Below are 13,987 nucleotides of genomic sequence, written 5' to 3'. Positions count from 1 at the left end.
TCTAAAAAAAAAAAAGAAGAAGAAGTTCCAGCTACACTAGGGAAACTTAGAACAACTTGAAAGGGTGTAGCTGATGCTCATGAGAGCTAAATGAGAGCGTTAGAAATCTTTTTCGATTTGCCATCTGACGTGTCTATGAATAATTAACGATTTCCAGTTTTCAACTTTAATACACGATCTTTTTAAAAAATACAATAAAATAATCTCAAATAGTCCCACTACTTTTACAAATCACTTTCTCTCTTCTAGGTATAGTGTGTGTGTAGGTGGCCTAGCATAATTTTTGACGTCTCTAAGAATTTGAACCGAGCCAGAAGTGGGTGCCAGAGAAATCTCTGCACTAATCCTTAGTGTTGGTGGGTTTATGTATTTTGAGGCAGATGATAAAATCAAAAGCGAAACTTGGCACAATTGTAAGCAAGATCTTTTAGGCAAGACTTGGTGAGTTTTAGAATTACTTCAGGTGTCTTTTGGCTTTCCTTATGAGGAGTTGCCTCCCACTAGAGGCAGGGACCTTCTCTTTTCCTCCATCTCTGATGTCCCCCTTGCCTGTCTCTATCTCTGGTTCCTACCTTTGTTCATGTATAAGTTTCCTTACCCCCATCTCTTTTGTTTTTATTCTGAGAAACTTAGAGAAAATTACAAAGAATGATATAGCAGATATCCAGATTGATACATTAATATTTCATCCAGGTCGCGGGCATGGTGGCTCATGCCTGTAATCCTAGCACTCTGGGAGGCCGAGGTGGGAGTATCGCTTGAGGTCAGGAGCTGGAGACTAGCCTGAGCAAGGGTGAGAGACCCGTCTCTGCTAAAAATATAAAAATTAGCTGGGTGTGGTGGTGTGTGCCTGTAGTCCCAGCTACCCTGGAGGCTGAGGCAGGAGGATCGCTTGAGCCCAGGAGTTTGAGGTTGTTGCGAGCTAGGCTGACACCAGGGCACTCCAGCCCAGGCAACAGAGTGAAACTCTGTCTCAAAAACAAACAAACAAACAAAAAAAACATTTCGTCCGTATAGTACAGATATAGCTTAAGCTTGAGCTAACACCCAGGATCAGATTCACATGAATCAGAGATCTTACCTAGCATCAAGCTTTACTTATAAAGATATGGGTCATCCAAAGGCTCGGACAAGGTAGAGACAGGTCTGGGAAATCTCACGTGACTCTCAGATCCTTCCTTCCTGCATGGGACACATACTTTCTTACAGGCTGAATTGTGTCTCTTTCTTGTTCCTCCTTACCCCACTATTCAAGAGGCACCAACTTGTTATTCTAAAAATCAAACATTTATCTTGTCTCTCATATGAATAGTATTTCAGGATAACCAAACAGTTAATGAAAGAATGTCTTTCTTTAACATGTTCACTATTTTGCAACTCCCAATGAAATAGTAGATTTAAGCTATAATCATAAATGGCTGCTAAAAACATTAGGCAAAAAGCCAATGGGGGAATGTCTCAGTCTGTTCAGCTGCTATAACAAATCACCATAGACTGGGTGGCTTAAATAGATATTTATTTCTCACGGTTCTGAAGGCTGGAAAGTCCAAAATCAAGGTACCAGCAGATGCAGTTCTTGATAAGGGTACTCTTTCTGGCTTCTCATTATGTTCTGTGGCAGACTGACCCTAAGAAGGCCCTAAATGACCCCTTCCTCCTGGAATTCATGCCATTGTGAAACTTGAATGTGGGCTGGCCTAGTGACTTGCTGCTACCAATAGAATGCCACAGGGTGATAGGATGCCACTTCCATGGTTAAGTTCAGTGACTGTATCCGTTGTCTTGCTAGCAGACTTTCTATATTGCCTTCTCAGCTTGTATGCTTTGATGAAGTAAGCAGTCCTTTGGACAAGCCTACATGACTAAAGAGCTGAGGGCAGCTCTTAGACAACAGCCAGCAAGGAACTGAGTCCCTCAGTCTAACAACCCTCAAGGAACTGAACTCTGCCAGCAGCCTTAGGTAGTGTGGAAGCAGATCCTTCCCCAGTCGAGCTTTCAGATGACCCAGCCTTGGTCTACACTTTGATGGCAGCCCTGGGAGATTCTCTGAAGCAAATGTTCTAGCTAAGCCACGCCTGGACTGGACTCCTGACCTGCAGAAAACCATGAAATAATGAATGTGTGTTATTTTAAGCTGCTAGTTTGTGATCATTATGTATTGGTAGATAATTAAAACATGCAGTAATTAGTTTATTCCTTATAACAACGCTTTAAGCTACATGCTAATAGACACCCCAGTTTTACAAATGAGGAAACTCAGGCACAGACATTAAGTAACTTACCCAAAGTAACTCACCTACACCAGCAGGGGAGGGTCTTTTTTTTCTACTTCACAATATTGCTGTGACACCAAAGAGTCAAGATGAGTGACGATGTGAATGTGTTTTTGTTGTGTTGATGCAGGGGAAGTGAGGGTAGGGAGTAGTCGTAAGGCAGTATACAAATGCAGGATGTTACTATGTCCATTTCACTGGGTTAACACTTACCATCCAAGCAGAAGTCATGCTTCTTTACCTTGCATGGGTCCTGAAAACATTTGGAGAAGAAATGGGGGGTGTATAATCAGCATTAGCTAACTGTGAAAGTTGCAGATACCAAGATGAAATCACTTTTGTTAGATCCAGACAAAATAGGGGTAGGAAGCCCCCAAAATGAGAAGGCTTATGATCCCATGTCTGAGATAAGAACTGTTTCCAAGGACTTTCTAAAAACCCTCTCATGTCATTCACACATCTTCTGCTTTGATAAGGTTTTATCACTAGACATTCCTTAGGACCCTGTAATTCAGATAAGACTTCTCTGAAGAACACTTGCCCAGTGAAGGAGTCTCCATCAAGGAACTGACAACAGCTCTGGCTTTGAACCTCTGGAACCAATAACCTCTGTTTCTAAGCAACTTATGTAAACCTTTTTGATAATAAAAGCTCTCCTTACCCTTCCCTTACTTAATGCACTAGTGGTTTGTCATTCTGTGCATTCCAGTTATAATCCTTTTTTCTATTCCCAAGTAAACCCAACATATTTAGAGATAATTTTCTCTAGTATTTTTTATAAGGTTCACATAATCAATCCTTATCTCCAAAAGAAGGAAAATGTCAACCCCTCAAAAACCCCCAGTTTTCAACAGATTGATTTTCCTAAAACATTGCTCTGATTACATCAAACCATTGATCACAAATTAACAGTGACTCCTTAGCTGCTAATTTAAGTGCAGGCCTCACCTTGGCATCAAAAGCCTGTGACATTTCTTCTGTCCCCCACTTCTAGCCTTATGTGCCTTAGCCCTCCATGAGCAATTCATTACAGGCAGACTGCACACAGTATGCTGTTGTCTATACATAGCCTGTAGTTTCCCTGTTTCTTTGTCTTTTTCCATATTATCTTTCCCTGTGTGGAACACTTTGTGTTTCATACTGATGAATCAAAATCCTACCTATCTGCAGTATTTCAGGCATTCTCAAATATTGCTAGTAGGATTGTGGATTTTTTGGAGGGCAATTCAGCAATATTTATTAGTGATGTTGAACGTTATCTGAGCCCTGTGTTCCTGGAAAAGCACTTAAGAAATCCTGCCATCCTTTTGTTCTGGGAAATGCTTGGCTTGCTGCAAAAAATCACTGTTCCTTTTATGACTTAAAACTTTCTTGTTAGCCTACGACAGGGCCAGACAAGGACCTTCTAAATTCCCACTTTTTCTGTCTCATAAACATTAGCTGATATGTTTGTTGAAAAGTTTGATCTGAACAAAATGACAGCTAACTTGACTCGGCCAAACTTTAGTAAGGTTTCTCTCCTTTGTTCAGGCCCCTCAACTTTGGGTCATTGGGCATTGGGACATGGAACAACCTCTCCTTAATGGCCCCTCTGGAGAACTGGTTGACCTCAGGGAAAGGCATTCCCTGGTCCTCTGTCCCTTCATGCCTGCCACTCATCTCCTCCCCTACACCTGGTTCTTTCTAGCCTTATTTACATCTCCCTATAAAAGAAAGCCCATTTCTGCCAGACCTCTGAGCTGCAGATGTCCTGGTCTCAAGGATCTCATAGATCTCAGAGCCTTCTTCCCATTGCAGTAATCCCCTTCCTCTAATCGAAATAATCCTTTTGAATAAAGTCTCTCCTTACCTAAGGCCAAGTCAGTTTTTTATTTGACACTATCAACAGCTTTAAAAATGTTTAGACTTTTTGACCAAATAATTCCACTTCTAGAAATTTAATCAAGGAAAATGATTACACGCATACAATTTATTTTTTTTAAAAGAATCATCATGACACATTATTTTTAATTAAAAAAACCTAGAAACAGCAAAAATACTTCCCAAAACAAAAAGTTTAAATAAATTATGCAACCATTAAAATAATGTTTACAAGTGGTCCTTAATAGCATTTGAGGGCTCTCTTCATATGTGAGGCCAAACCAGAGAGCAAGATACAAAAATACGTCAAAAGCTAATGTCAAATGGTTTGTTTCATTACTATGCTTAAGAATAAAAGTAATAAACATATGCAGAGAAAGACTGAAATAAATACTTCAAAATACTAATATTTAACATTTGGTGGGATAATTAATTTAGTATAATTTTTATCCTAAATACTTTTATGTATTGTATAAGTTTTCCATAGTGAGTATTTTTTATATAATCAGAAAAGAGCAAGATATTTTAAAAAATATAACACTCCAAGCATAACAGAGCAAGAAATTGTCTCTGGCCATCAAATACTACCTTTTCCACAAGCTTTTTTTATGCTCTCAGCTGGATATTATTTCTCTCCCCTGTGACTCCCCAGCTCTTTGCCTTCTACAGCTGGTAAAACAATCTACTTTACATTATGTCTTCCATATGCCTCATCTACCTTTAATCTACTGTCCCCTATGAGGCTGAAAACTCAGGGAAGGTAAGAATTGCACTTTAAATGCCATAGTAGCATCTGAAGTAGCACAGTATCTTGTATAAGGTAGATGTTTATCAATTCTAGCCACATCCTTTGGAGTTTACATTTGCATATTCCATCCTCTGAATTATTATTTTTTACTTCAGTTTTTATTCATGATATGCTGAATAAAATTCCTTCTATATAATCTATTCACTGTCCACAAGTCAAATGTAGATGTGTGACTGGAAATATCTGCATTTCTACACTGGAAAATCACCCACACTCATCATTATATGAAGCGGTTCTACACTGTCATTGCATTTCTGCAGCAACCCACGTGCTTTGCTTGCAGGATTGCTTTTATTTAAGGTTTGGAATTTAAAAGTTGGTTTATTAGATGAGACATTGAAATTTCCTAGACGCTTACCTAACGTCTCCTTTTTAGCCCCTCACTCTCAGCACTTCACCTGATTTCACACATGAGAAATCAGCCTTCCAGGTATAATTCTGGTCACAGGTAAAATTGCAAAAGCATTAAAAATCATCTTGACCATCTCCCATCATCCTTTTGAATCACCTTTCCTCATATCTGGCACTTATTTGCAAGGCTAAGATGCTTTCCAGTTGCCCACAACCAAGCCTTGGGCATTGGTGAAATATATAAGGTGAAAAATACAAAGGTGAAAATATACAAAGACTTCAGGTGTATGATGAAAACCCCTTCCCCTCAGAGATATTCAGATTGTATTAGGGGATCCTCTAAACATCAATGTCTTAAAAGGTTGAAATTATAACAATAACTGAAAAGTGAAGTTTTTTGGAGACAGATGACCTTGCTCTATACCCATGCCACAGATTTGCATGGCTGTTCACATCACCTGCATGAAAATATTTTAACTTTGTGTTAACCATAGTGACTTGCAAATGTATGACTATTAAGCTTTATTAAAAACATTAAAAAACAATGCATTTAACAAAGATGTGTTTATTTCCATATATTGCTTATTACATTTTTCTTGCCATAGTTTTATCTAAACCCAGCTCAAAATCTTCTTCTAAGGCACGTATTAGTAGTGTATGCTCTTCAGATATAAAATCCCTTTGGTCAACATGCAACATTCAAATATCTATTGACAATACACTTCTACAAAATATTTACAACATTTGGTAACAGTAAACCTTAACCCCATGATCCCACAGCCCAGAGGAGGTGGGGGGCATATACAAAATCATTACTGGTCAAGCACTAATGTAATATCCATTCACTTTAAAAGAGCATTATATGTGGATTCGGGAAGAGTTTAAAAATATTTGTGGGTCAAAAGTATGGAGGGCACTGAATTAGCGAACAGAGCGGCCCTAATGAGTTCTCTGCGCCTCTAGTATTAGGAGTAATCAATACAAGTAAACTCGTAGTTTAAAAGTCTATGTGGAAATTCAGATTGTAATAGAAAATAAATTAAGGGCTCATTACTTCAAATGAAATTTATTATATAATATTTTTCAGATAGGCATCTCTCTAGTGCTTTTTTTATTATTTTTAAAAATGTGTAACTGAAGTTATCTAGTGCATTTTAAATATGATTCAACATCAGGGTAAACACATATTCCAGTGATGCTTTCTTTGCCCAAAATAAACCAATATGGAGTATTAGCTTGGGGCACTATCTTTAGAACTTATGGTATATTCTTATGAATATCCTTCTGGTAGCAAATTTAATCCTTCGATTTTGGGGTAGGGAAGCATAAGCCAAAGCCAAGTGGCACCTCCTATAATGCCTGTTACAAACAAGCTGCTCTGTGAATATTGGTTAAATACAGTAATCAAGGTAATCATATTTTTTATTGAATAAAAGGTTAAGACATTTTCTTGTATGTTTCTTCAATGAAATACTCTTATATTTTGCATTCATTAGTTTGAATGTATACAATTTAGTTTACGGCCCCTTCAACATGAAATAGTGTGTGTAAAATATAAACATATTGGGATGATTTTGAAATTAAGAGAAAAGAATGTGACATCTGTCCTATATGGACCTTAGCTCACCTCAGCTGGTTCCATAGACCAGAGTGAACAAAGATCTATTGTAAGGCAAGAAACACAATAGCAAAGAGTCAATCTGATAAGCCAGATCTGATAAACCCAATTCTGGATCATGAGAAAATCCTATTTCTAAAAATGCAAACCATTAGAAGATTTAATTACAGAAGTATCTTTATTTTTAAAAAAGGAGTCAATTATTTGTGGGCATTGTAAATACTTTCACTATCTAAAAACCATCTGGAATTACTAAAAAAATCTATATTTTATTCACGAATATTGACCCACTGGATCAAAGTGTTATTTTCCAGTTTGGGCTTTTCGAATGTTTCTGGTACATAGGTCCTGGCAAGTGCACCTGTTCTTGCCCCAGTCCCAACATGATCACTGCACCCCATTCTCTGAAGTGTTACAAAGAATGATGAACTCAAAACTTCAGGGGTTCCTGAAAGTTGGTATTAAATTAAAAACGAAGCAGCCAAAACTCTTTGCAAATGACTTCTCTGATGGGAACAACTATTTCTAACCTGTGTCAGAGAAAAATTCTCTTTTAGGTGTCTAGGGAAGAGTGATAAAAACGCTGAATATATTAGTCAAGGTCATCTGGGAAGACGATTTTGTGGTTTATTCTTCTGAGCCCCTGAGTCATCCAACATCATTGATATACCTGTAGCATGATTATCAATGTAACTAATACCTTTTTTTTTTTAAATATGGCATGTAAAACCCTCACCTTTAACGTTTCTCAGGTCATAACTTTACCAGCTCAGCTACAAGGCTTCCTCAAACTGGAACTATTCTACTCATGTATTTACTTAGTTTCAAAGAGCAGGAAGCCCGCAAAGGTGGAGAAGCGCTGGTGGTCTCCATGGAGAGCGCCATTGCCCATTCTCAGCCAAACTTCATCCCCTTTGGCTAGCTTCAGCACAGCATGGTTGCTGGATGTATCTGATTTCCCCTTTGTTTCATAGCTGGAAAGGAAAAGAGGCAAAAACTACTTAGTCTTTGCAGTGGACAGCCAGCTCATCACCAAAATCTGTCCTCCCCTTCTCATGTGCTGAAGTAAAGTCCTGTGATGAAGTTCTCTAAATGGTGTGTGAGCAGAAATGACATGTGCCACTTCTAGGGCTGGCCAATAACACTCTCGCAAACACCTCTCATTGCTCCTTCTTCGTTATGACTGTCTGGAATGTTAATGACAATGACTAGAATGACTTTGGAAGCCATATGTTGACGTCTAGGTTCTTGAAGACTGTAAAGAAGAGAACTCCCTCTCCTCTTCCCCAACCTGAAACATCCATCTACTCTGGGCTGTTTGAGGAGAAGAAAGTTCTATTATGTTTGAGCCATTACATTAGGTATTTGTTACAGCAGTTTGGCTTCTCCCAACTAATCTAGGATCTGGTACTAAAGGAGGGTGCTGCCATAACCCAGATGAAAATATGTTGCATTGGCTAATGGTTAGGCAGGGAGCAGTGAGGAAACAAATATTGTGGGTTGGAAAGCAGAAGACCCATGTTATGCTGTGGCAAAATACCCATGTTATGCTGTGGCAAAACATTTGAGAAAACGCAGTAACTTGGAAGATAGGCCTATTGCCTGTACACTTAGTAAAGGAATGATTGGAAAAGCCAAAATACGCTCTGTTGCTTTTGAAAGGATGTTTCTGCAAAATATGAGCTTAGACTAGAACTGAGATGTTTGAAGCAGAGGAAGTCAAGTCTAGATGGTTGGGGCACAACAAGGTTGGAAAAGCCAAGTGTTTTTATATCTGGAAGAGCAGAGGTAAAGATGATAAAGACTTCTCAGGCAATCAAATAGACACAGCTGTGGCACATTCTGATGGATTAAAAATGTTGCCTTTTCTTTTTTGGCATTTCAAATACACCTTTCCACTCAGGCCAGGCTCCAGAAGAAAACATAGCAATTGTTACAAGTCATCAAAAATAATAGGGAAAAGATAACAGCCACAGCGTTTTTCAATTACAAGTCATAGCCCATTTAATCGTGGGAAAGGTGTGACCTTTTTGCCTCTCTGCCACATCCTGAGCTAAGAAATATTGCACAGAGTAAAGTACAATATTTCTTTTTAAAATATGTGTTCCCTAAGGATCCCTAGGACTAGGTTGATAGGATCAGAGCAGCAGCACAGCCAGAAGCAGGGGACCTACTCCTGGCTCTCTCAACCTGCCAGCCCAGAACAGATGCCATCGACAGAGCTAAGCCTAAGCCTTGGGCAAAGGTCGCAGGACAGTAGGAAAGAAGAAATGGTAGAGAGAGGGAAGAAATAATGACTTGAAAAAAGAATCCAAATGATTGGCCATGGGGAATGCTGCTAGTAATCAACTCAAGGCCTCTCATCACCCTGCTGATACTCAAGTTCATCAGATTTATTTCTTCTCAAAGAGTAATGATTGGCATGTGGCCATATACTGGTATATGAGGGCTCTCATTGAGGACAGCAGCTGCTGTTGATTCCTATATACTTTCCTGTCATTGGACATTCTTTGAGCAAACAATGGGGACATCGATGAGACCTGTGACAGAGGAGACCACCCACCTGTACATGCTGAAGACTGTATTGCCATTGTGCATAAGGTACACATACACTTCCTCAACATCCTCGTGCTTCATCATGCTGAACGTGAAGAAATACACACCTGAAAAAGGCAAGTATTTATCCACGTTTATATTAACAGATTTTACCTTGAGCACCCGAAGATAGCACAGAGATAGGTCACATGACTTCAAACTTCTTTTGTTGATATTCTACATAGTGTGTAGTTTCTTCTTGGCCTGTATGTGTGTGAGTGTCACTTTTCTGCTCACTTTCGAAGTGCTTTAAAATTTTTTGAGACTTTCTCAATGTGTACACTGTGTATCCCTAATAAGATTAAAAAGTCTTAAAGGGAAGGAGTCTACCTTGCTTTAGCTGTAAGCACCTTGTCCCCTGACAAAGCGCTTAGAGCAAAGTACATGCTATTTCTAGGTATAGGTTAACTATCACCAGCATCTGCCACGGGACTCAGATTGGCAAGTCCCAGAGCCTTGTGGGTGAGCACGTGATACTCCATGGCCTGACAAAATGAGCAAAGTACAACATTGCAACAGATGACTATACTTTCCAAAGGAACCAGCCAAAGACAAGGAAATGCTGAAGCACAGAATAAATGTTTACTAGTTCTAAAGAAATAGTTCCAGTAATTTCTCATGTTATTCATTGTAAGTCGGTGAAATTACGTACAATAAACAGAAAGGTCCAACTTGGATTGGGCAACAGGACCTTGTTACGAAAAGTCTGTATCCTCCTCATTTGAAAAAGACCAATATATTTTAAGAGATTTGAGTTTTCTTATAAGAGTCTAGGGCTCCTAATTGAAAGCAGTTAATATGACCTGACATACTCTAAATACCAGTGCAGAGGATACTTTCACTGAATGATTAAGAAGAATCCAATAGTAGACAGACATGCTAAAAGAAAAATCTTTTTTTTTCTTTTGCACCCACCCCCACCAGAAAAATCTTTCCAGCTCTAAATGATTTTGGATTTGGGTGTGCATTTTGGAAAGGTGAATGGACATAAGTCATCAAGCTCTTATTGATTTCCATATTACATTTTTAAACTCATGGCCTTTCGAGAGAAAATCCCAGAAACATCTAAAAAAAAAAAAAAGCACTGGACAGTTTTATTTCTTTTCCAAAGGTGCGATCAAGTAAGATAGAACCTATAAGGTGCCACATTAATTCATCTAGTTCTGAGTCAAGTGGAACCAAATGAAGAAGTATAATTACGTTTTGTCTAGTACCAGAAATGCATATTCAATATGCTGGGATCAAAGGAAGCGGTATAAAAATTCATCTTGCTCATTCATATGCCTAGAGATTGGCCCACAGATGAAAAGTAAAGGCAGATCAGAATTAAAGAGCTCAAAGAAAGTAGTTGATACCTGTTTAGTTTTTCACATTTTACAAAATTTCATATTAGGTACACATATGACAATTTTCAGTGCCTCACAAAGATAAAGCTGGAATCAAAATGACAGGAAAATATATTGGTTTTCTTAAAAAAAGATGAGTACTATAAAAAATAGATCACAGAAACATTTTAGAAAGAGCAGATTAAGAAACCAGATGGCGAATAAATGAAACATCTAGAGTTGGAAATACAGAAGTGAATGTATATTATATCCACACATGGCTTTCCTCTGCAAGGGAAGGTACTGAAGCCAGAGGCAATGCACCCGCATTATGGTTTCCAGGTCTTTGTATTGCTGTAATTGCGAAAATCAGCCTTCTCTGTTTCATCACTCCCAAAGTCAAAAAAATAAAAATAAAATAAAATGGCCTTTTTGCAACCTTTTGGATGAGGCTGAAACAGAAAACTATGGGAGTCAAATGATGGTTGTTATTGTCGGAATGATGTCCAGCCCAGGAAAGTTCTAAAACACTACACTAAATCCTTAGGCTTTGATTGTGAAGTCATTGAATTCCGTGAAACCATTGAGCAGGTATAGCTAGACACTAGGATAATCTGTGGCACTGATGGTGTCTAACAAAATCGTTCTAGGAAAATTGTAATAACATACACCTTCAGAGCAGAGCATATGAGAATGTTCAAAGCTGATTGAAATGTGATGAAAGATTGCTTCAACGACTTCCTATGTCTGTTCATTTCTGACTTAAGCTGGGGGGAAAATAAACCCAGGCACACATTAAAAGTATTTGTGACAAATCTAACATGACCAATTAAAAAAAATAGAGTCAGGCACTCCTTGGGGTGGTGGCAAGGGGAGGACACAGTTACGACATTCATACTATGAGAATTACGTTCTAAGGACTTTCAAAAGCTGAGAAAACTATGCCCTCTTAGGGATTATTTGGTTCAGTTCAAATCAGAGCTAAGAATCTTAATAACCATGGCTATAATTTTTAAAGGCGTTTTTGTCTTTTCGTATTCTAATTCGTTTACTTTGAAATCCAACAGAAACCTATGTGAGCTGCTTGTTTTAACCTGCAACAGAAAGAATGATTAACTATCCTAATGTCTTCCTTTATTCATTCCTCTCCCTTCATACTTCCCTCTTTCCTCCCTCCCCTTCTCCCTTCCTTCCTTCCTTCTTTTTCTTGATTACTAGATTGATTAATTCAGTCATTCATTTATTTTTACACCTCACCTGATACTGGGGCCCCAAATCTACCAGTCATGACGTCAAAGAAGTTTCCAATGTTGGTCTCAACACTGCTGAAGATAATCCCACTGTTCTGATTGCTGAAGTGAGTTGCTAGAGAAGCCATGAATGCAATCTACAGAAAGAATCGGTGGCCAATTAATTGGCAATTTATCTTAAAGAAATAGTTTTCATACAGGTTAGTTTATTGCAACATTATTCATAACAGCAAGGTTAGAAATAATGTCAATCTATGGAGAAAAGTAAATAAATTATGGTAATTTCTAACATTTTTATGCCATGCATCCAGTAGAATGAAAATGTATAGCAACAGTTCTGAACATATGTTTCCAAGATCATCAGTCTTTGAAACACTTTTGGAAATTTTGAAATTCTATTATCAAATAATACTGGCAAAATTTAGATAAAATCTCTGCTGATAGCTATTAAATGCACATTAGCATATAAAGGATCTGAGAAACCCAGCAATCAAACATCTTTTTAGTTTTGTTAACCCTGCACTATTTTTTCCCCAAAAGAATTCTATTCTTATAGAATAAATTCTTTGAATACACTTCGAGAATTGTTGATGTTGATCTAAACATGTACATGTAAATAATGGAAAAATATCTTTAATACATTGTTTACTTAAAAAGCAGGCCACATAAGGTCATTATGGCCTAAGAATGGACTTTATTAGGGTGTCTGTGTGGGTGGTGTTATTGTTTGGGAAAATTGAGAAAAATAACTGCAACAATATCCACCAAATTATTAATAGCAGGGCTCAGTAGAAGTTTCATGGAAATTTTTCCTTTTTTCATTACACTTATAATTTTCAAATGAACATGTATTAAATTTTATAGTCAGAAAAAAGATATATTAATTTTAAAGATATAGACTTATATTTATTTACATGAAGAGATGTTTAGGACATATTGTCATTTGTGAAATAATGATATGTACCATTATGTTCCCATTATATTTAAAAGTATCACGTGTGTATAAGCATGCATAAATCTAAAAGTTATGTAATTCCATTGTTAATAGTAATCATCTCTGGACACATTTTGCTATTTTTTACACAGCTGCTTTCTAGTTTTTTTTAACAATGAAAAGTTATCATATGAATAATCTTTACAAGGCACAAAGAAATGTTTCAGTTATTTAAAATTTAGAAAAAATGATTTAATAAAACAAATTATTTATTTGAATATTAGGACAGCAAAGATTTCTGGGGATGATTTTACATTAAAAAATGTCCTATTAGAACAGTAAATTTAGACTTGGTAGAATCAGAGAAGGCATTTAATGCCAGCACCCATTCCTGGGACTGATTATGAATACTTCATGTGTAACCTTTTATGAGACATTGAAAGCCTCTGTCCAATCAGTGAAAAATCAGTGAATAAAATTAATTTAAGAAACCTACTCATGGTGGCAGCCAAGAGGCTCTATGAGTTTGGGAATAAAACTATCTCCTGGGTTCAAAGATATAAGATTGAGTCCCAGCTCTATTAATTCTGTGTCACTTAGCAAGTCATTTAGTATTTGAATATCAAATTTTTGTACCCCCTAAGCAGAAAATGGGGCACTACTATTACTTCTCTTCCTCTTCCTCCTACTGCTACTGCTACAACTATTGTTACTTACATCTGTACTACAAATGTTCAAAGACAGAGTTGAAGTTCCAAATATTAAAAATTGACAATAATAGAAGAGCCTTAGGATAATTCCACCTGTCAAGAAATGCTTTTGCTCGAAACCTCCGCTGGAGAACGAGCTTTGAAAGTCAATGCCAATCCTTTGCCCAAATGAGTCATTGAGACTTAATGTGAATTAGATTAATAAATTCTTTAACTTGCTGAGTTTAGTTGTCTTCAAAGAATGTGAAGTCCCCTCCTTCACA

The 13,987-nt window shown here is 37.5% G+C and overlaps 1 protein-coding gene across 2 annotated transcripts in view; it reads right to left on the bottom strand.

The window, feature by feature from the left end:
- Positions 1-7,139: 7,139 nt before the first annotated feature.
- C1QTNF3 (C1q and tumor necrosis factor related protein 3) overlaps positions 7,140-13,987 on the bottom strand; it is a 17,864-nt gene continuing 11,016 nt past the window's right edge. Inside the window, exons 4-6 of one of the 2 annotated variants that reach the window (XM_012640530.1) lie at positions 12,088-12,217; positions 9,474-9,573; positions 7,140-7,884 (exon numbers count right to left, since the gene is read on the bottom strand). In XM_012640530.1, coding sequence (XP_012495984.1) covers positions 7,725-7,884; positions 9,474-9,573; positions 12,088-12,217 — 390 coding nt within the window. In that variant the 3' untranslated portion in view covers positions 7,140-7,724. The remainder of the gene's footprint in view (positions 7,885-9,473; positions 9,574-12,087; positions 12,218-13,987) is intronic. The other variant, XM_012640533.1, reaches the window with a different exon arrangement.

This window comes from Propithecus coquereli, unplaced genomic scaffold (genome assembly GCF_000956105.1).
Source record: "Propithecus coquereli isolate 6110/MARCELLA unplaced genomic scaffold, Pcoq_1.0 Scaffold154, whole genome shotgun sequence".
Classification (NCBI taxonomy): Eukaryota; Metazoa; Chordata; class Mammalia; order Primates; family Indriidae; genus Propithecus; species Propithecus coquereli.
The sequence above is the reverse complement of the archived record's forward strand: the minus strand, read 5'-3'. Positions and strand labels throughout refer to the sequence as shown.